At 42.5% G+C, this 22,704-nt stretch overlaps 1 protein-coding gene across 1 annotated transcript; it reads right to left on the bottom strand.

Annotated features, from left to right (window-relative positions):
* Positions 1-9,953: 9,953 nt before the first annotated feature.
* Positions 9,954-13,551, bottom strand: lepa (leptin a). The gene is made up of 2 exons (XM_072241842.1): positions 13,402-13,551; positions 9,954-10,361 (listed from the first exon to the last, which is right to left on the bottom strand). Exons 1-2 carry the CDS (start codon positions 13,549-13,551, stop codon positions 9,954-9,956), a joined length of 558 nt encoding a protein of 185 aa, XP_072097943.1.
* Positions 13,552-22,704: the final 9,153 nt, after the last annotated feature.

The raw sequence follows: 22,704 nt of genomic DNA, 5'->3' as shown, positions 1-22,704 counted from the left end.
TATGTGAAAAAGACACTTTTTAATTGGTCGCCTCTCTCTTTATCATTGATTGGTCGAATTAATTCTATTAAAATAAATATTTTACCTAAATTTATATACCTTTTTCAAGCTGTACCTGTTTTTATTCCTAAGTCTTTTTTTGATTCTTTAGATTCGATTCTTTCTTCCTGGCTATGGAAGAACAGAAAACCCCAATTAAATAAAACCCACCTTCAAAAAATTAAAAAGAATGGAGGCCTTGCTCTACCCAATTTTAGGTTATATTATTGGGCAATTAACATACAAAATTTTACGTTCTGGTTATATTACATTAATCGTGAGAATTGTCCAATATGGGTCTTTTTGGAAGCCAACTCTGTTACGAAATTTTCTATTATTTCTCTTCTTGGATCCTCTCTTCCTTTATCTTTAAATAAATTAACTGACAGTTTGGTGGTTAAACACACTTTGAGGATCTGGCTACAGTTTAGAAAACATTTCGGTTTATTGAGATTTTCCCTTTCTAGTCCTATTTTTTCTAATTTTTTTTTAAAACTGTCTACAACCGATCTGTTTTTTAGAGAATGGGATAGATTAGGCATTAAACAATTTCAGGATCTGTTTGTTGGAGGGCTTCTTTCTTCTTTTGAGCAGCTCTCAGTGAAATATAACCTATCAAATTTTTTTTGATATCTACAGATTAAAGATTTTATAAGATCTAAACTACATGTATTTCCTACCAGCCCAGATAAGAACATAATAGATGTAATTTTTATTTTGAAACCTTTTGATAATGGCTCAATATTTTATATTTATGTTCTGTTGTTGGGACTGCGAATGGCTCCTTTAGACAAAATTAAAAAAGATTGGGAAAAAGATTTACAGACTTCATTATCTGATGAGACCTGGAGGGCTATTTTCAAAATGGTTAATTTTTCATCGTTACATGCTCATCATTCCCTCCTACAATTTAAAATGGTACATAGGGCTCATATGTCTGAAGACAAGCTCTCTCGTTTTTTTGCAGATATATCTCCTTATTGTGACAAATGTAGTAATGGAGAGGCTTCATTAATTCATATGTTTTGGTCATGTTCGAGCCTTGAAAAATATTGGAAAGATATATTCCAAACTTTTTCTGTACTTTTTAAAGTTAATTTTAAGCCCAATCCTTTGACTGCCTTATTTGGTATTGTTGAGGAAAGAGCTATAATTCTGGACCCTTCTCATTTGCGGGTACTGGTTTTTATTTCTCTTATGGCTCGGAAGGCGACCTTGCTCAAATGGAAGGAGGTTGCTCCCCCCCAACACACGTGATCAATGGTCATGCGATGTTATGTCATGTTTCAATTTAGAGAAGATTTGTTGTTCAATTTCTGATTCTAATCAAGATTTTCAAACATTATGGGGACCCTTTCTGAACTATTTTGAAAATCTTTGAATTGTTATTGTTATTAAAATATAGATCTGGGTTATTATTATAAAACACTATGTGGTAAAGTACTCGTTTTTTTCTTTTGCTTTTTTTACCAACCAGCTTTGTCTTGGTAGTGGGTGTAGATTTTTTTAATAATATAATTAACCATAATATTGTATTTCATAATTCAATTTATTTTATTTAATTGATCATGAATATGGGATACCGTGATTGTATCAGTGTGATTTATATATAGTGCATTTTGTGCTATCTTTATTTTGATTTATAACAAGTATCCTTATGAATTCTGTATTTGTGTATATGAAATTTAATAAAAATATTGGAAAAAGAAAGAACAAAAGAGTGGTGTCACAACAATAAACCTTGCACTCAATGTCAGCAAGACCAAGGAATTGATTGTGGACTTAGAAACATAGAAAATCTACAGCACAATACAGGCTCTTCTGCCCACAATGCTGTGCTGAACATGTACTTACTTTAGAAATTACCTATGGTTACCCATAGTCCTCGATTTTTCTAAGCTCCATGTACCTTTCCAGGAGTCTGTTAAAAGACCCTTTCGTATCTGCCTCCACCACAATCACCGGCAGCCCATTCCACACACTCACCACCCTCTGTGTAAAAAACTTACCCCTGACATCTCCTTGTACCTACTTCCAAGCACCTTAAAACTGTGCTCTCTCGTGTTAGCCAGTTCAGCCCTGGGAAAAAAGACTCTGACTATCCACACGATCAATGCCTCTCATCATCTTATACACGCAGGGGAAAGGGAAGTCGAGGGAATACATACCAGTCGTTATCAAGGGATTAGAAGTGGAAAGGATAAGCAGCTTCAAGTTACTGGGTGTCAAAGTCTCTGAGGATCTACCCTGTGCTGAACATATTGATGCAGTTACAAAGAAGGAACAGTGGCTATATCTCATTAGAAGTTTGAAGAGAATCGGTACCAAAGGCACTAGCAAATTCTTACTGATTGCATCACTGTCTGGTGTGGAGGGACACTGCACAGGTTCGGAAAAAGCTTCAGAAATTTGTAAGCTCGGCCAGCTCCACCTTGGGCACTGGCCTTTCTAGCTTCCAGGAAAGCTTCATAAGGCAATGCCCCAAAAGGGCAGCATCAATCATCAAGGACCACCATCACCCAGGGCATGCCCTCTTCTCATTGCTACCATCAAGTAGAAGGCACAGGGTCTTGCAAAAGTGTTACAACCAGGGATTTTGATCAACTTAACTGAGAACTTTTATTTGTGAATCACATGCTCCTTTTTTCCACAGTAGAACCCAAAAAACAGGGAAAAACTAAAAATTCAAAAACTGAAATGTTAGCAGTTCAAAAGTATTCATTCCCCTTTCCTCTATACTTAATTGAACCACCTCTTACAGCAATTACAGCCAGTCGTCTTTTTGGATAAGTCTCTATTAGCTTCACACAACATGATGGAACAGGTTTTTCCCATTCCTCCTTGTAAAATTGCTCAAGCTGACCCAGGTTAGTTGACAGTGGAAACGGACAGCAATCTTGAGGTCTTGTCAGAGATGTTCGATCAGGTTAAGGACCACTCAAGGACATCAATTTTCTACATTTGAAGCTACTCCATGATTGCTCTGACAGAGTGCTTTGGGTCGCTGTCTTGCTGAAAGATGAACTTCCTCTCCAGTTTAAGCTTTCTGGCAGAGGTTAGCAGGTTTTTCTCCAGGATCTCTCTGTCTTTAGCAACATTCATCTTCCCACAACCCTGACCAGATTTCCAGTCACTGTTGCTGAAAAGCATCCCATAGCATGATGTTACCCACCCCAGTAGGGATGGTGTTACCTAGCTGATGCACAGTATTAGATTTACACCATACTTAATGCTCAGTGTTGAGGCCAAAATGTTCCACTTTCATCTTAACCAACGATAAGACCTTCTTCCAAGACCATATTCTAAGGGACACTTTGTAAAGTATTTATGGGCAAGGATATGCATTTTTTTTCCAGCCAGGTCTTCTTCCTTGCCACTCTTCCTTTTTGTGCAAGGCCTTAGAGATAGTGGGGCTCACTCAGAGTGACTGTTGGCATCACAGTAGCTTCTCTTACAAGTGCCATTCTTCTCCGGTGACTAAGTTTAGAGGAGCGGCTTGAACTAGGCAGTATGGCTGTAGTATCATATTTTTTCCACTTTTCCATGATGGACTGCACTGAGCTCGAGGTATGTTCAGTGCCTTTGAGATGGTCTGCACCCTTCCCCAGAGTTGTGCTTCTCTATTATCATTTCCCTGACTTGGCTTGAATACTCATTTGTATTCATTTTGGTTTGGTCTGTTGAAAATCTACCATACTGCTGAACCTTGCTGAGAGAGGGGCATTTATTATTATGAATTCATTGAAAACAGATGATCCTCCAAATTTCTACATCCACAAATTGGGTGAGTTGGTAAGGTAAAACAGTACATTGCTACTGAGGAAAGTTAGTGTAGTAATTACACAGGGGATGAATATTTTTCAGCCTCACACGCTTGGTTTTTAATTGTTAGTAAATTGTTAACTTATTTTGGAATTTTTCTTTTGATTTGACACAACGCACAATGTTTTGCAGATTAGCTTAAAGAATCCTACTTCAATATGTTTTAATTTTAGAAACTGAGACAGTAAAATGTGAAAATTGTTGCTGGGCTAAATATTTTTTCAAGGCAATGTACAGGAGCCTGAAGACACACTCTTAATGTTTCAGGAACAACTTCTTCCCTTCTGTCAACATATTTCTGAATGGACAGAGAACCCAGGAACACCACCTTAGTATTTTTCCCTTTCTTTTAGCACTACTTATTTAATTTTATATCTATATATTTTAATGTAATTTATAGTTTTTATTACTGTGTACTGCTGCTGCAAAACAACAAACTTCACAACATATGCTGATGATATTAAACCGGATTCCGATTCTGAAATCGACCCAGTATCTTCAGAATGCCTTTGGTTAATCTGATGCTAAGGTGAAGCCACATCTCTTTGAAACATAAGAGTTGCCAAAACTGTCATTACTCTGGCTTTCTTTTATTTTTATAAAATTGCCATTTGTTTAGCAACTTACCTTGAAGGTCTTAAGCACTTTAATGCTTTATTTTAAATACCTAAAATGTGTTGGTTAACAATTTTTAATGGCCACAGTAAATTACCATTGGGATAAGTAGAATCTGATAAAATGGTTGGTGCTAATTCAATGGGCTGATGGACCTGTTTCCATGCTCTATCATTTTATCATTCTGTGATTTTCAAATTTACATTGAAGGCTTGTGGCAGAATGATAAAGTCAAACACAATGAAGAATGAAAAAAGAGCAGTTATTGAGCTGGAAGAGACTTTATGAATGAGATGGCAAGAAAGTTCTGCATAATTCAGCAAGAAGGATAAGAATTTTAAAATTGTAACATTGCCTGACTAAAATTAGGAGAATCTGATTTTGTTGGCCCTGTGTCTAAGAAACCAAATGCCACGATTTAGTGTAACCAGCAGATCAGGGAAAGCTGAGGAGAGTTACTTTTTCACCCAGCAAGTTGCAGTGTACAGATTTGAAAGATGGAAGCAGATTCAGATGTGTTTTACCTTTTTAAATTAATCCAATTATCTCCACACAGTCCTGACTAGGAGAGCTGTTAGAGACAGGGCAGCTGTGAGGGCGGTATTGTCTACAGCAGGCACCGGAGAACCATAGAAACCATAGAAAAACTACAGCACAGAAGCAGGCCTTTTGGCCCTTCTTGGCTGTGCCGAACCATTTTCTGTCTAGTCCCACTGACCTGCATCCCTCCATACACCTCCCATCCATGTATCTATCCAATTTATTCTTAAATGTTAAAAAAGAACCCGCATTTACCACCTCATCTGGCAGCTCATTCCATACTCCCACCACTCTCTGTGTGAAGAAGTCCCCCCTAATGTTCCCTTTAAATTTTTCCCCCCTCACCCGTAACCCATGTCGTCTGTTTTTTTTCTCCCCTTGCCTCAGTGGAAAAAGCCTTCTTGCATTCACTCTATCAATACCCATCATAATTTTATATACCTCTATCAAATCTCCCCTCATTCTTCTACGCTCCAGAGAATAAAGTCCTAACCTATTCAACCTTTCTCTGTAACTGAGTTTCTCAAGTCCCAGCAACATCCTTGTAAGCCTTCTCTGAACTCTTTCAACCTTATTAATACCCTTCCTGTAATTTGGTGACCAAAACCCTGGAACAACACCACCAAAGATCTCTGTGGCAGATTATGAGGACCAGCTGGGAGGTTAGGCACACCAACACCAGTGTACTGGAGGAGGCCAACATGAACATCTCCTCCACCTCCAGAAAATGACACCAACTCCGATGGATAGGTCACGTCATCGGGATGCCTCACTCAGGCCCCACTAACAGATCCGTTACTCCCAGTTGATGGAAAGTCAACGGGTTGAAGAAAATGTTTGAAAGATAACGTCAAAATCAGCCCAAAGAAATTCAACATTACACCTAAAAACTGACAAAACATTGCACTGGGTAGAAAGAGCAAAAAGTAATCTGTTCAAGAGGGAGCTGTGCTAAGTGAGACTGATTTCTGCTGTGCCGCACAGAACAAGGGGAAGCTGTGAAATGAGAGACTGAACAAACAAAAGACCCAAACACTAACCACAACCACCATTTACACTTGCCCGCACTGCACCAGAACATGTGGATCCCAGATCGCCCTTGCCAGCCGCCTGAGGACCCACCAACAAACAGCCCCTCGGAGAACATCATACTCCACCCAAGTGATCTCCGTTACTGAAAGGATAGTTCTTTTGAGAACTGGTACAAGGAGAATGGCCTGAATAACATTTTTTGTACCATTCTAAAATTCCATAAGCATTCAAAGTTGGAATCAGCGAACTACTTTGTAGTTATGTGCTCAAGTCAGACTATTTCTGGGCTTAGTTATTAGACTTACGGAATCAATGACCACAGTGCACAATGGTCAATTTGGAGCTGCCGGTGTGATTTGTAAGTTGTAGTCATTAATGAAAGATACAAAAGATGGCAATTTTTAAATATTAAAGCTTTACTTTTTAATAAATTAAAATACAGGCATTAATCATAAAATCTACATTATTACAAATAAGTTATTTTTTCAAGTTCCCTCAACTCTTTTCCGGTCCCACTCCTCTCCGTTTGGATAATTTTTTACACATCCAAATACCAACAGTACACATTCAGTAAATACAGTGCAGCAGTCATTCAAGACATGGGAATCACTGGTGACATAAAAGCCCAGTATTCCAAATAAATATGGACTTCATTACAGTGACATCAGGTGACAGGCTGGTTTGGACTAGGAAGTGCCTGAAGGTAGATTGCTGTACCCTGCTGGTGAGGCGATGAGAGACAGAACATTACTACTTTTCATACCAGAAATATGCTCCTCTGGTCCCACTCATTACCTGTAAGCAAGTATATTGTAAACTAAAACTAAGGCACTAGTTTAAGGAAAATCTACAGGTAGATTTATTCTGCATTAAACCCTTGCACCAAGTGGGCTTTTTACGTGTTTAATGGAGGAAGCTGATCCCAAGTTGGACCAAGTCAGAAGGAACTCAATACTGACTGTGGCAGAAAATAGTATTTATTTATTTATTGTTTCTAGATTGTTTCTATCCTGTAAAGCCTACTGGTAGTAAATAAATAAATAAAAGTTACCAAACCTGATATGCTAAACATTAAAGAGACATAATCACACTTCCTGTAGCTGCATAATTCTAACTGAGCAAAGACTTATTTTAAAGGCATTGTTTGGATATTCATTCCTTTGTTTGTTTATTTTGTGCCACGTCGTATGATGTGGGCGATCATGGTTTTTCCATGAGCATGATTGTTCTTGGCAAATATTTCTACAGAAGTGGTTTGCATTGCCTTCTTCTGGGCAGCGTTTGGACATTATCAGTGAAGGAGCTAAATACCAATTGTTCTGATGAAGGATCTCAAACTCAAATTGTTAACTGCTTTCCTTTCGGTGGATGCTGTCTGACCTGCATTTCCTGTTTTTGTTTCAGATTTCCAGCATCTGCTGTTTATTTGATTTACATTCCAAATATACTTCATTTACTGGCATTCTGGTTTTCCAGAAGTTTGGAAACGTGACTGCATCATAGCAAGTCTTTTATTTCCACTTTCAGCAATAACCCAGTTTGCATTTGTGACAAGTGATATTCACCAAAAGCTTCAACTGAGAAGCCAGTGGTAAGGAGCACATAGAGGTGCAGTGTACAGTAACATCAGAAAGGGCCAGTAACATCATGAAGGGCCAGTAACATCACAAAGGATCCTACTCACCCTGCTCATGGGCTGATTGTCCCACTCCCATAAGGGAGGAGGCTACGCTGCGTCCACACTGGGACCACCAGGATCAAAAATAGTCACTTTCCCCCAAACAGAAAAGCTGATCAACACCTCCACCCAGTAACTGACCACATCAGACCCCCAACCACCACTACTTTATCATTTCACATCAGTCACCTTATGTACAGACACTCCTGTGCCTAGCTTCACTTTAATGGACATACAATCAATCTCTGTATATAAGCTATGCTATGTATTTATATTTATTGTGTTTTTTATTATTCTTGTGTTTATTGTGTTGCAGCGGAGCTGGAGACCTTATTAAATTCTCCTTCACAATTGTGCAATGGAAATGCTATTAAATTATGGATCCTGAATCTAAAGAAGGAAAGAATGGCAGAGAAGTCTGGGGAGAACAGTTCATTGGCCGAGACAACAGAAGATATGGTCACACACGAGGAATTCTGCAGATGCTGGAAATTCAAGCAACACACATCAAAGTTGCTGGTGAACGCAGCAGGCCAGGCAGCATCTCTAGGAAGAGGTACAGTCGACGTTTCGGGCTGAGACCCTTCGTCAGGACTAACTGAAAGGGTCCCGACGAAGGGTCTCGGCCCAAAACGTCGACTGTACCTCTTCCTAGAGATGCTGCCTGGCCTGCTGCGTTCACCAGCAACTTTGATGTGAGAAGATACGGTCATCAAAGATGTGAGAGGTCAAAAGTAAGGAAAAGCAGAGATCTTCGAAGGTTTCGAGGCTTGGAGAGATAACTGAACTCAGGATAAAAAGAAGGATGTTAGCTTTAACATCAATATTTTACAAGACAGAAACTCATCATTTGTCACTTAGCAGAGGGGTGACTGGTGAATGGAATATGGAGAACAGATATTTGACTGAACTCAACTTCACAAATAAGAGTTCAGTTGGCAGATAAGGAGCAATGAGATTGATGTGATTTAGTCACGTTTCCACATCTGACATCTGGCCGTGACGTCTCAACAAGCCATTCCTTGCAGCAGCCAAATGAACAAGAAGAATCAGCAGGACTGATCCGGCAGCAGTCTGCCAGCTTGCTCTCTGAATCATTGAGAAAGGTGGATGAGAAGATGACGAACAGTTTTTAAAATGGGTGTTGTGAGTGTTAGGAGAATCAGCCATGATCATTTCGAGTGGCAATGCAGGTCTGAGGGGTCAAGTGACCTACTCTAGTCCCTCCGGGTATCATTTAGGCCATACTCATGTTTCACCATTCGGTTAGCTGTTGACCGATCATGAGTGACTAAATTGAGCAGCTGATTTTCTGGGTCCCAACAAAAGTTTTTCGATACCAATTTTAATATTTCAATTGTCATATTCTTAGTAGGATTTTGGGATATCTTACATAAAATTTGGGCAACTTTAACAACAGGTGAGTGTTTCCTATGGTTGAATTCACACATGCTTTCTTTGTGTGAATATCATCCACACCAGACACAGCACAGCATGGTGCCAATTTGTCACCAAAGGGCAGAAGGCACATGACAGAATCTGCAGATGCTGGAAATCCAAAACAACACACACGAACTGCCGAAGGAACTCAGTGGGTCTGGCAGAATCTAGGGAAATGAATAAGTAGTTGACATTTTGAGCTGAGACCCTTCATCAAGACTGAGAAAGAAGTGGGAAGATGCCAGAATAGAAAGGTAGTGGAGGGGAAGGATGCTAACTGGAAGGTCTTAGGTGAATCCAGGTGGGTGGGGAAGGTCAAGGGCTAATATTTATAATAATAAATATTTTTGAATGTATTCAATGGATTTTAAATATCTGAGATTGGTTGCCTGTGATAGCCCTTGTACTTTATCCCACCTCCACACCTCCACTCTTTACTCTATCCTGTGGTCGTCTGCAGAATCATATCTAGACAAATGTTCTCTTTCAACATCTTCTCCACTAAACTTTAAGGCAATAATGCTTGTTGGGATGCTTTCCTACCAGCGCACTCATCCTCAGCGATAGGAAGAATACAATTGCATCTTTGGCTCACATTGACCGCTCAAGCTGTGAAAGAGCATTCAGGAAGAGCCATTCTGCTCAGTTTTCTAGGCCAAGGTCTCGGAATCCAATGATAATGTTCCCGCAGCCAACCTAAAGCTGTGATGTTAAACGATTTGCAGCTAAGGGAGAATAATGTCTCTTTAAATCATACACTTCCATTATGGGTGTACCTTCCAAGTGCTCAAAATACATACCCCGAAGACCTTTTCAAGGGTGGACCCATGCAACTCAAAGGATTGCCCAATACCACGAGCAGCCTACTGAGGTAGTTTCGGAGCCTGTCCAGAACGACGTGTTTGATGGTGAGAACAAAAGCAGAGTTCCTCTGCAGGAAATTCCTCAGCTGTTGGGACGCCGCACACCTGGAGGCGGGGCAGCCGTGCGAAGTTGCCAGCGATCTGAGCAGCACTTTGAGGTTCTTCAAGTCAGTCTGGATCTGCAGAGTGTTACTTATCTGGAGAGTGGCGAGGCTCTCAGCAAGACATTCCAGTGCCCCATGCACAGTCCCCAGGTTCTCCTGAGTAACGTCTTTGAGTGGTGCTGGAATCAAATTAACTCCACTGATTTCTATTCTTGGTGAGGGTTTGAACTGAAAAAAAAATAAGATCATGTTTGAAACAACTTACCTATAGCATTAAGTTATGGAGCCACCCATCTATTAACATCAGTTATCCCCACATTTTCAAACTACAGACGTTTACAGTATCATTGAAACATCTTGTTGTCTACCCCAAAACTAGGGATAATGTCTATTTGGTTAAGGTGACTATGTAGCCAGTGCAAATAATGGCGCTGACTTCAATTTTATATGTTCTTATTCCAGCAGCTCTTAATATAATAAAACTTCAAAATCTGTCTGTTGAAAGGTTATTGATGTGAAATGTTAATTCTGTTTTTCTCTCACAGAGATGCCCGCGTATCTCCTGTGCTTTCAGAACCGCCTTACTAGCAGGAACAATAGCAGCTCCAATGGTGGGGCCAACATTGCCATCAAACGCTCCTCATACATTAACCCTTTCCTTCCTGGGATCATTCTTGTAAATCTCTGAACCTTCTCAAATGCTAGCACATCCTTTCTCAGATAAGGGCCCCAAATGCTATCAAAAATGTTCGAACGTGGAATTAGAAACATCCCTTTTTCTCATTTCCGACTGGCAACACATTTTTTTTAATCTCCTATTTTCACAGCGTGTCCTTATTAATGATCTACTCCTCCCTATGCCAGTAACTTTTTCCATCTCTCACAACCCTTCAAAATCCTCAAATGGACTATCAGTAACTGGGATGTATTTAATCTCATATTCTCCGTTTAAATAATATTTTTATCCTTATTTCTCTGAATCTACTTTGACCTTGGCCTTCGCCACCTCTCTCCGTTAGGCCAAATTTCAAGCAGCTATTTCTCTGGGCCTTTCCCAACCCACCCCATTCTGGGTTCACACGGTTCTCTCTTCACCATTTTCAGCTGTGCCTGATGTTAAACTCCTAAATTCTCTCCCCCTCCCCTCACTTTTACCTGCCTATCAAACCTTTTTTCTTCCATCAAGCTTCCAGTAACCTGTACCTCCTGCTGAAAACGTTCCTGTAAGGGAAGGTTCTATGGTTCTAAATAAACGCAGATTGCTTCTCACAGCTGACCGACTTGTTTACTCTGGGAGATCGATTTTTGCTGAATGCTTTCGTCCAGTCCGCCAAGTTGACCACGATTTGAGCTTCTAGCTGTTTGGCGTTTTAATTCTGCATCCCACTTCTACCGTTGACCTCTGACTCCTTGCACTCGGGGTTAGAAAGTTTACAGCGTGAGCATCGATTTGATCGGCATAGCTCAGTTCTGCCCTCACCCAGCAGCTGCACAAATTCAGGGGGAGAACGACGCAGCGGGGAGGGCTTCGCATCTTCACCCAGCTCCATGGCACACAGACGGATCTTCACCCAGCTCCATGGCACCCTGACGTGCCACGCCAGTTCAGTTGGCACGCCAAAGACCGAGTGTGCCTGGGAGACTCGGAGCTGTTACTTCTTAATCGAGAGGTAGCGAAAGGATTTCAACTTCTCGAGAGAAGTACTTCTTGTTATCTTAACTAGCCTTTTAGACAGGTTACATGGGCTCCGAGCGAGGGAACGAGAACAAACTGGATTCAGGTAACCTGTCACAATATATTAATACATAACCAAGCGAAGGAAGCTTACCCCGGAGTTTAAATTAAACAAAAAAAAAACGAACCTTTGCGTTTTTTCTGTTACATCGGTCCGGTTCCTCAGATCCGGAACTCCGGGTTAACGTTTTCATATGAAATATGTTTATTTTTGGCTATTTATTGACATGACATGTTCGTGTCATATAAGTGTCGTTTAAAATTCCGTTTTAATTTTCTACTCTCATACAGACATTAAGGTGATTGATCTGGAATTCATAATGTACTGAGAAATGTTACTCCATGTGCCCAGCTATTGAGCGATTTCGGTTCTGTCTCCCTTGCGTTTGGAAGGACTTGTTGCTGCTAATTTCGTTTTGCTGATCGGACGCTTCCTTTTCACTCTTGAAATAATTTTATAATCGGGCGGTTTGGAGCAGAAATATTCAGGAAGTAATTTACTAAGGAGCTTGAGTACGTACAAGAATTTTATGTAAATATCGTAACAGTAGAGAGGAGTAAAAAGTATCTAAAGAGAGGGACATAATTAAACAAATAATTTCCAACCTTTATTCGCCCTTCCGTTCGCAGCCGCTTACTAACTTTATTCTAATTTCCATCGTTCATCTTTATTCCTCATCATCGTAATTTGTATAATAAATATCGAAATATAGTTGAGGTTTTACAAACACGTGGTTTTGTTTTATTCTTTATTATATTTCCAAACGTTTTAACGAATTATGTGTAAAACGGTGAACGGAATTGGTAGGTGCTTTCGTCAGAGGCAACCTGACATTTGTCCGTCCCTCTGAATATTCCACCTATCCGTCCACTTAACTCAATTTCGTTTAGATCGTTTGCGTCTCTCGACTGACGAGACAGATTTAACTGACTTCCTAAAGAGAAGGGGCATTGCTGACCGGCGTTCTCTCCAACTAGCGCGCCGGAATCAATGTTAACTAATAACAGAGTGCAGCCTCTCGGTAAAGCCGGCGGAGCTGAGGTGAGCTGGGCACTCTAGTGGTGCAGTGTGAATGTGTATGGCGGGGCAACGCACAGGATGGAAAACTCAGCGGGTAAGGCAACATCTATGGAGGGAAATAGACAGACGACGTTTGGCGTCGAGACCCTTCATTTGGACGTCAGTTGTCCATTTCCCTCCAAGCTTGCTGCCTGACGCGCCGAGTTCCTCCAAAAAGCTTCTTTTTGTTGTTCTCGTCTTGAGGCCGCTGGATGCATTGTTCTGTTTTGGGGTTCATCAAACCTGTGCTTCAGTTTACTCCTCTGTCCTTTCCATCACTCCCAGCAGAGCGGGACGCCTAGCATTTGCAATTTCCCGCGCTATCACTTAAATTCGCTTGTTCCCCCAACCCGCTTCCCCGCCTTCATCTTTCACCCTCACAAATCCACTGCACAGCCGTCCTACTTCCCTCCTACTTCTGAACCGGCCGCCACTCCCACTCCACATCTGGCTACAGTTCGGAAGGGGCTTACCCGGCGGTTGAGCTGCTGAATGCGGACGATGGTGGTCTTGGCCAAAAGACGAGCGTCTTGGATGCGTCTCTCGGTGCCCGCGGGACGTCCCGAGCAATGAGGTGTCAGCACCCACAGGGCGGCCCAGACGGAGAGGGCGAAGCTTCTCATCTTAAGACTGGAGATTCGGATTGCCCAAGGTTGAATCTAACAAACAAGGTGTTGGTACGATTTTACATCGAATCTAAACTCTACTTTGCGCTGGTAAACATTGTGTCTAGTTGTGGGGGAAAGTCACACACACACACACACACACACACACACACACACACACACACAACACAACTTCCCCCAGGGCAACTTTCTAACTCTCAAAGAATTTTTTTTCTTCTCTGGGAGAGATGGCTCTGGTCCTTTTCCACGCAATCTGCTGCAATAAACATCTCAACATCCCTGGAGAATTGAGCCCCGGATATTTCTCGGGCTGGGCTAGAGGGCTCGATGACTCACTCCCCCCTGCACCTTTGGCTCGCTTACTCCGAGTGGAATCGCGCCGCTCTGAGCGCCAGGTTACGGTGCCGGGGCCAGCGCTGGCTGGAACCAGGGCTCTGGGAGGAGTTCGAGTTCAAAGTGGCTGGTGGGGTCGGGGGACGGATTTGGTGGTGTGACAGTCTCCTCAGTCTCAGCACATCTGTGGAGCCGACATGCTTGCTGAACGACAGTTTGAAGTTTATAGGAATTGGTAAGGTTTCATAGGAAAGAACGAGTGAAGGGTGTAGATCAAAATAGAAAGGCGGGTTAAATTAGCACTGCGGTGTTTAGACAGAGAGAGATTGCGAAATTGCATATATATATAGATTGCGGAGAGACAGACAGAAGCTGTGAACGACGTGAAGGATGGAGTAGATCAAAGTGGTGGACGGGAAATTGAACGAGACAGATGGAAGGAAGAGTGAACAGAGAAATAAGTAGCACGGGAAAGTCGGGGAGTGAGAAAGAAAAACAAGACAGCGAGAGAGAGAGAGAAAGAAATAATGAAAGGTAGATGAGATGACTGGTGGGGTAATTAAAGAACAAGATGGGGCGAGCGAGAGATGGAAAGGAGGGGGAACTCCGCGAGGTAAGATGCATATTTTATCAAGGGGACTCAGAGACAGACAGAGAGAGAAAATAATCAGAGAACTACAGCGGGAGAAAAGGCAGGAAACAATTTTCAAAAGTTTTAAAGTTTTTCAGCAGTCGCCGAACTCAGTGACATCTACAGATGGTGCAGGATTTCAGCTTCAAGTTCCGGCACGGGAATCAAAAGCCTGTATGAATAATGCCGTTTCTGTCAGCAGCAGCTAAAAGCCCGTCCGTGCCGCTCACGCCCCCAGCGGAAACCGTTGAAAGCCCCAGTCGAAGCAATAATCTCTGCCCCCCTCCTCCCCGTCTGAGAGGCGGCTTACCTGTGGACTGGCTGCTCGCCCGGCTCCTTACTCCGCTCACGTTGTGCCGGTCCTTTATATATCGCGAATTCCATTGCACAATGTGCGTGTGTGATTCATGTAGCGTTTTGGAAACTCGGTCTGACCCCAGTTATTCCCGACCTGGCTAAATTTCATCTTTAATTGGATGAGCAACGTTCGGGGTTTGGAGCGAGTTCATGTATCTTGCATGACAAGAGAGAGAGAGAGAGAGAGAGAGAGAATAAAACCTGACAACTAATACAGACGTCGAGCGGAATCATTGAGTTTAAAGTTACTGGAGGTTTTAAAGGTTAAGAAAAACTTGTAAGAACCCGGAATGAAGAGCTCAAAATGATGTTCCTGTATGGTTTATTTTGATAAACAGCTTAATTCAATGAGTTTTTATCGGTTTATTTGTTATCCTCATTGACCTGCTCTTCATGACGTTTTATCTGCGATTGAATTTTAAAAGCCGAATTTAATGTAATTTATCAGGTCTATTTGGTCAGTAGGTGGAACTCACAGGTCGGGGGGTTCGAGCCCCGCTCTAGACTCAAGCAAAAAGCCTAGGCTGAAACTTCGCTGTGGGAGCGGCTGCAGCACCGTCTGAGAAGGTGCAAATTCCGAGATTATGAGAGGGATCCGAAAACTAGAATGGCGTGTAAGGAGAAGAAGATAAAAAGCATCAAAATGTGAACGTTTGCATCTGTGGAGCGCCCGGGATGCTGAAATATTCTACAACCAATTAAATCCTTTAAAAGTTGCAATGTATGAAATGCGGCAGCCGACGTGCAGAAAGGCAGCCGGAGTCCTCCTGGCCAGGTAGCTTTCCAGCCCTGCTATTGAGGGATAAATATTGGTCAGGCTCTGCTACCCTTATTTAAATAAAACTGTGGGACATTCCCTTCAAAAGCAAAACACAGCAAATATTGGAAAGCTGAACTTTGTTCTTGGAGTTTGAGAGAAAGAGAAGTGATTCTTAAAATCACAACCACAGAATTTACAGCAGAGTGGGTGACTATTCAAATCGTTGAATCTGTATTGGCTCCATGTAAGTTAGCTGCTACCGCTACTCCCACCCACCGATCGTGTCCCTTCCCCATACCCTTCCGAATACTACAACTAAACCTGCCTCCACCTACCTCAATGAGGCATCCAAACCTGAACCTTGACCTGCATAAAAAGGCATTGTTAGTTCCTTTACTAACCTCTTTCTGTGTTTCATAGTTATTGGCCTGTCCACTATCAGCTCTTCATGATACAATTCTGATTCCATTACAAGCGCAAGGCGAACAATCTTAGCCTCTCCAGCCTTTCCATATAACATGTCCGTGCAGTAGTTTTGGGAAAATCTCTTCTTCGCTCTCTCTGAAACCTTTACATCCTTCCAAAAGTGTGGTACCCGCAGATATACACTAAATTCCAACTGCGAACGAAATGGCGATTTCCGATGTCCATCCGACTAACTTTCTCTTTTAGCTTTTGCTTCTGTTTATAATGCACAGAATTCTGTCTATTTTAAACTGCTTTCTTCTACTTCCAATGAGCTATGCACATGTACCCATATGTGCCTTTCTGTTCTTTTGTCCCTTTTTAGAATTGCCCCCCCCCATTTGTGCCTCTTCTCATTCTTCTTACCAAAGTGTAACTTTCAACATTTCTGAGCATTAAATTTCACCCTTTTACCAGAATGCACTTGGCAATTGACAGCCCTAGCCAAACTTATGGAAGTGCAATCTTTGTTAAAGGTAAATCTATAGTAATGAGCACAGCAAACATCCAAGCTGGCTCATTGGAACTTCTGAAAGTTGAAACAAAAACACATAAATATCATCTCAGTCTGCAAACCCCCTAATGAAGATTCGTGTGGCCACCTAACCTAGATCTCCAGGACAAAATATGGTGACTTTAATAGCCATAGCACCAAATGGGGATACGAAGATAATGATGCAAATGGAGAAGAAGTTGTATGATGGGCTCTAAACAACAGCCTTGAGCTACTATATGAGTCAAAGGACCCCCCTACCTTCACAAGTTCCAGATGGAGAAAAGGATACAACCCAGGACTTGCTTTTGTTACCTCAGCAAGCTCCAACCTCTTCACACGAACAGTCCTCCAACATATACCCAAATCCCAACACCGTCCAGTCCAGGTAGAATCCCTTCCAGTTCTGAGACCTGTACCATCAAAGTACTTATCAAGATTTAACCTGAGAAAAGTGAATTGGACATCTTTCGCAGAATCCCTTGATCAACTTATCGATACCATACCACCAGAACCTCATTATGATGAATTTGTCCGACTAATCTGCAAAGTAGCACAGCAGAACATACCTAGAGGCTGCAGAATCAAATATATTCAGGGATTGACTGGTGATATCAAGCAAAGTTATGATGAGTATGTCAATTTATATGACCAAGACCCATTTGGTCAAGACACAATTGAAATGGGACAGTCAGTTCTGTCCCTACTGAGCCAAGAGAGACAACAGCATTGGCAGGAACTGATAGAAAACACAGACATGACCAAGAACAGGAAGAAGGCATGGGCAACTGTTCGGAAACTCAACTCTGACAATAGACCACCACAGAGAATTGCTGCCGTAACACCCAATCAGGTTGCCCACCAACTAATATGAAATGGTCAACCAAATAACAAGGAACGGAGGCAAAAGAAAAAGCAACATCAGGAGATGGAGTCCGCTCTCTCAAACGGGAATAGCAACTTCCCACCTTTCACCCTAGAAGAATTAGAACATAGAACATAGAATAGTACAGCACAGTACAGCCCTTCGGCCCACAATGTTGTGCCGACCCTTAAACCCTGCCTCCCATAAAGCCCCCCACCTTAAATACCTCCATACACCTGTCTAGTAGTCTCTTAAATTTCACTAGTGTATCTGCCTCCACCACTGACTCAGGCAGTGCATTCGACACACCAACCACTCTTTGAGTAAAAAACTTTCCTCTAATATCCCCTTTGAACTTCCCACCCCTTACCTTAAAGCCATGTCCTCTTGTATTGAGCAGTGGTACCCTGGGGAAGAGGCACTGACTGTTCACTCTATCTATTCCTCTTAATATATTGTATACCTCTATCATGTCTCCTCTCATCCTCCTTCTCTCCGAAGAGTAAAGCCCTAGCTCCTTTCATCTCTGATCATAATGCATACTCTCTAAACCAGGCAGCATCTTGGTAAATCTCCCCTGCACCTTTTCCAATGCTTCCACATCCTTCCTATAGTGAGGCGACTAGAACTGGACACAGTACTCCAAGTGTGGCCTAACCAGAGTTTTATAGAGCTGCATCATTACCTCACGACTATTAAACTCTATTCCTCGACTTATGAAGGCTAACACCCCATAAGCTTTCTTAACTACCCTACCTACCTATGAGGCAACTTTTAGGGATCTATGGACATGTACTCCCAGATCCCTCTGCTCCTCCACACTACCAAGTATCCTACCATTTACTTTGTACTCTGCCTCGGAGTTTGTCCTTCCAAAGTGTACCACCTCACACTTCTCCAGTTGAACTCCATCTGCCACTTCTCAGCCCACTTCTGCATCCTATCAATGTCTCTCTGCAATCTTTGACAATCCTTTACACTCTCCACAACACCACCAACCTTTGTGTTATCTGCAAACTTGCCAACCCACCCTTTTACCCCCACATCCAGGTCGTTAATAAAAATCATGAAAAGTAGAGGTCCCAGAACCGATCCTTGTGGGACACCATTAGTCACAACCCTCCAATCTGAGTGTACTCCCTCCACCATGACCCTTTGCTTTCTGCAGGAAAGCCAATTCTGAATCCACCTGGCCAAACTTCCCTGGATCCCATTCCTTCTGACTTTCTGAATAAGCCTACCATGTGGAACCTTGTCAAATGCCTTACTAAAATCCATGTAGGTCACATCCACTGCACTACTCTCATCTATATGCCTGGTCACCTCCTCAAAGAACTCTATCAGGCTTGTTAGACATGATCTGCCCTTCACAAAGCCATGCTGACTGTCCCTGATCAGACCATGTTTCTCTAAATGTCCATAGATCCTATCTCTAAGAATCTTTTCCAACAGCTTTCCCACCACAGACGTAAGGCTCATTGGTCTATAATTACCTGGACTATCCCTACTACCTTTTTTGAACAAGGGGACAACATTTGCCTCCCTCCATTCCTCCGGGACCATTCCCATGGACAACAAGGACATAAAGATCCTAGCCAGAGGCTCAGGAATCTCCTCCCTTGCCTCGTGGAGCAGCCTGGGGAATATACCGTCAGGCCCCGGGGACTTATCCGTCCTAATATACAAATGTATTTTAACAACTCCCAGCACCTCCTCTCTCTTAATATCAACATGTTTCAGAACATCAACCTACTCATATTGTCCTCACCGTCATCAAGTTCCCTTTCATTGGTGAATACCGAAGAGAAGTATTCATTGAAGACCTTCTTAAGCTCCTTTCTTGCCACCCTATATTACTCAATAGACCCATCTGATCCTTGCTTCCTAAACCTCATGTATGCTGCCTTCTTCCACCTGACTAGATTTTCCACCTCATTTGGCACCCATGGTTCCTTCACCCTACCATTCTTTATCTTCCTCACCGGAACAAATTTATCCCTAACATCCTGCAAGAGATCCCTAAACATCGACCACATGTCCATAGTACATTTCCCTGCAAAAACATCATCCCAATTCACACCCGCAAGTTCTAGGCTTATAGCCTCATAATTTGCCCTTCCCCAATTAAAAGTTTTCCTGTCCTCTCTGATTCTATCTTTTTCCATGATAATGCCAAAGGCCAGGGAGTGGTGGTCACTGTCCCCCAGATGCTCATCCACTGAGAGATCTGTGACCTGACCCAGTTTGTTACCTAATACTAGATCTAATATGGCATTCCCCCTAGTCAGCCTGTCAACATACTGTGACAGGAATCTGTCCTGGACACACCTAACTAACTCTGCCCTGTCTAAACTGCTGGAACTAATCAGGTGCCAATCAATATTAGGGAAGTTAAAGTCACCTATGATAACAACCCTGTTATTTTTGCACCTTTCCAAAATCTGCCTCCCAATCTGCTCCTCGGTATCTCTGCTGCTACCAGGGGGCCTATAGAATATCCCCAATAGAGTAACTGCTCCCTTCCTGTTCCTGACTTCCACCCATATTGACTCCAAAGAGGATCCTGCTACATTACCCACCCTTTCTGTAGCTGTAATAGTATCCCTGACCAATAATGCCACCCCTCCTCCCCTTTTTCCACCCTCTCGATCCCTTTTAAAGCACTGAAATCCAGGAATGTTGAGAATCCATTCTTGCCCTGGTGCCAGCCAAGTCTCTGTAATGGCCACTACATCATAATTCCATGTATGTATCCAAGCTCTCAGTTCATCACCTTTGTTCCTGATGCTTCTTGCATTGAGGTACACACACTTCAGCCCTTCTACCTTACTACCTTTATACCCTTTATTCTGCTTCTTTTGCCTCAAAGCCTCTCTATATGTTAGATCTGGCTTTACTCCGTGCGCTTCTTCCACTGCTCTATCGCTCCGAGTCCCACCCCCCTTGCAAATTAGTTTAAACCCTCCCGTAAAGGTTGAAGTATCACAGCTAAAATCATGGAACTGCCGGCATAGGTGGGATTCTTAATGAATTCCTTAAACATTCTGGACCTAAAGCACTCCACTGGCTTCTGTCCCTTTTTAAGATAATTAAAAATACCTAAGAAGTGGAGAAGAGCCAAAGTTGTTGCTCTCCTAAAACCCAATAAAGACCCCAACATTCCTAAAAATTACAGACCGATTTCCTTGCTCTGGACCCTCTATAAACTCTACGAGAGACTCATACTGAAAAGAATATCCCCCTTAGTCGAAGATCTTCTAACACCAGACCAAGCCGGGTTCAGGCCAGGCCGCTCTTGCTGCGGTCAAGTCCTGAACTTAACCTAGTATATTGAGGATGGCTTTGAAATGCGACAAATTACAGGGGCAGTATTCGTTGACTTAACAGCAGCATACGACATTGTGAATCACAGAGGCATTCTACTGAAATTATCTATATTGCATTAAGTAGGTTTCTTTCACCAACCCTTCCTTACATCAAAGAACTCTGTTGTTAGTTAAGACACTAACTAAATAAATCCATGTTGGTTTTCTGTTATGGGTCCTCACATTGAACCACTGAGGTTAAACAGAATATTGGCATTGGTATTGCCTTATTATTGTCATGAGTCATGTCAAAGTCAAAGTATATTTACTGTATACAACCTGGAGATTTGTCTCCTCACAGACAGCCACAAAACAAGGAAGCCCAATAGAACCCCAAAAAAAGAAGACTGTCAAATACCCAATGTGCAGGAAAAAACTAATCGTGCTAACAACAAAAGCAAACAAACCACTGAGGCTCACGAAAGTGAGACCACAGCCGCTGAGCCCGTCATCACTGCAGCCGGTCCAGGAGCTCGTTAGTTTCAGGTCACGGCTTCAGTTCAGTGCAGAGACGAGTAAGCCTTGTGGAACAGCAAGCTGAGCCAGCTAGACCCTCACCTCCAGCCCTGACACCCAGACTTTTCAATCTGGTCCAGTGCTTAGATCATTCAAACCTCAGGCTGTTCCTCGCTCTCGGACCCGGGCTCTGTCACTTCAACACGATCTCGGCCCACCAAGACCCCTGCACCTCGATTCAGCCTGTACCTGACCTTTCCAATTCATCCTGGTGTTTAAATCGATCAAACCACTGGTCGCTCTTCGCTCTCAGGCATGGGCCTGTGCCCCATTGCCTCAGCTCGCCTCGTCTCTGTTTTGCCTCCTGGAATCGTCTCCAAATCCACTCCAGCAAAGGTTAAACATTGGCTTATTCTTCGCTTCGGAATATCAAGATACAGTGAAAAGCTTATCCTGCTACAATTATACAGATCAAATTGTGGGCCAAATGGCCTGTTCCTGTGTTGTACTGATCTACGTTATAAACCATTACACAGTGCATTGTACTGTAATAAGGTAAAACAATAACAATGTAGAAAAGAGTGTAAATGCTACTGAAAAAGTGCAGTTCTGGTAAACGATCAAGTGCAAGATCATAACGAGGTAGATTATGAGGGCAAGAGGGATCCCTCATAGAGGGATCTGTTTTAGGGTCTGGTAACAGTGGGATAGAAGCTGCCTTTAAGCCTGGTGGTTTCAGACTATGTATCTTTGGCCCAATGTGAGAGGGGAGAAGGGGGAATATCCAAGGTGGATGGGGTCATTGATTATGCTGTTTGCTTTACTGAGGCAGCAAGAAGTATGGACAGAGTCCACAGAAGGGAGGCTGGTTCCAGTGATGTCTTCAGCTGTGTCTGCAGCTTCCTGTGATCCCGTGAAGAGCAGCTGCCAAACCGAGCATGGAAGCAAAAAGACAAAATGTCTTTGATGAAAATTGGTAAGAGTTGACATGGACAAGCCAAATTTCTTTAGATCCAGAGTAACTAGCCTCTGGTTACTGGGTTTATTCCTCTATGAATTTTTGAAGAAAATAGTAACATTTGTGATTTTCCAGGCTTCAAGTGTTACTCCTGAATCAAGTATTATGCCTGTGATTTCCTTCCATCAGTAACTTACAATGTAGCCCCATAGAATCAGATGCTAAGCCCATAAAACTACAAGACATAGAAGCAGAATTAGGCTATTTGGCCCTTCAAATCTGCTTTGCCATTCAATCATGCCTCATCCTTTTTTCTCTCCTCAGCTGCACTCCCTGACCATCTCCCTTTAACCTTTGATGCCATGTCCAATCAAAAACCTATCAATCTCCGCCTAAAATACACTCAATGACTTGACCTCCACAGCTGCCTGTGGTAACAAATTCCACAAATTCACCACCATCTGGCA

Source organism: Mobula birostris, chromosome 23 (genome assembly GCF_030028105.1).
Source record: "Mobula birostris isolate sMobBir1 chromosome 23, sMobBir1.hap1, whole genome shotgun sequence".
NCBI classification, from domain to species: domain Eukaryota; kingdom Metazoa; phylum Chordata; class Chondrichthyes; order Myliobatiformes; family Myliobatidae; genus Mobula; species Mobula birostris.
This window is presented reverse-complemented; position numbering and strand designations above follow the sequence as displayed.

Excerpts from the sequence above, each read along its gene's own strand:
- lepa (XM_072241842.1), bottom strand. The coding sequence starts at position 13,551 with ATGAGAAGCTTCGCCCTCTCCGTCTGGGCCGCCCTGTGGGTGCTGACA. Across the intron at positions 10,362-13,401 it reads TTCAGCAGCTCAACCGCCGG|TTCAAACCCTCACCAAGAAT; the intron begins GTAAGCCCCTTC and ends TTTTTTTTTCAG.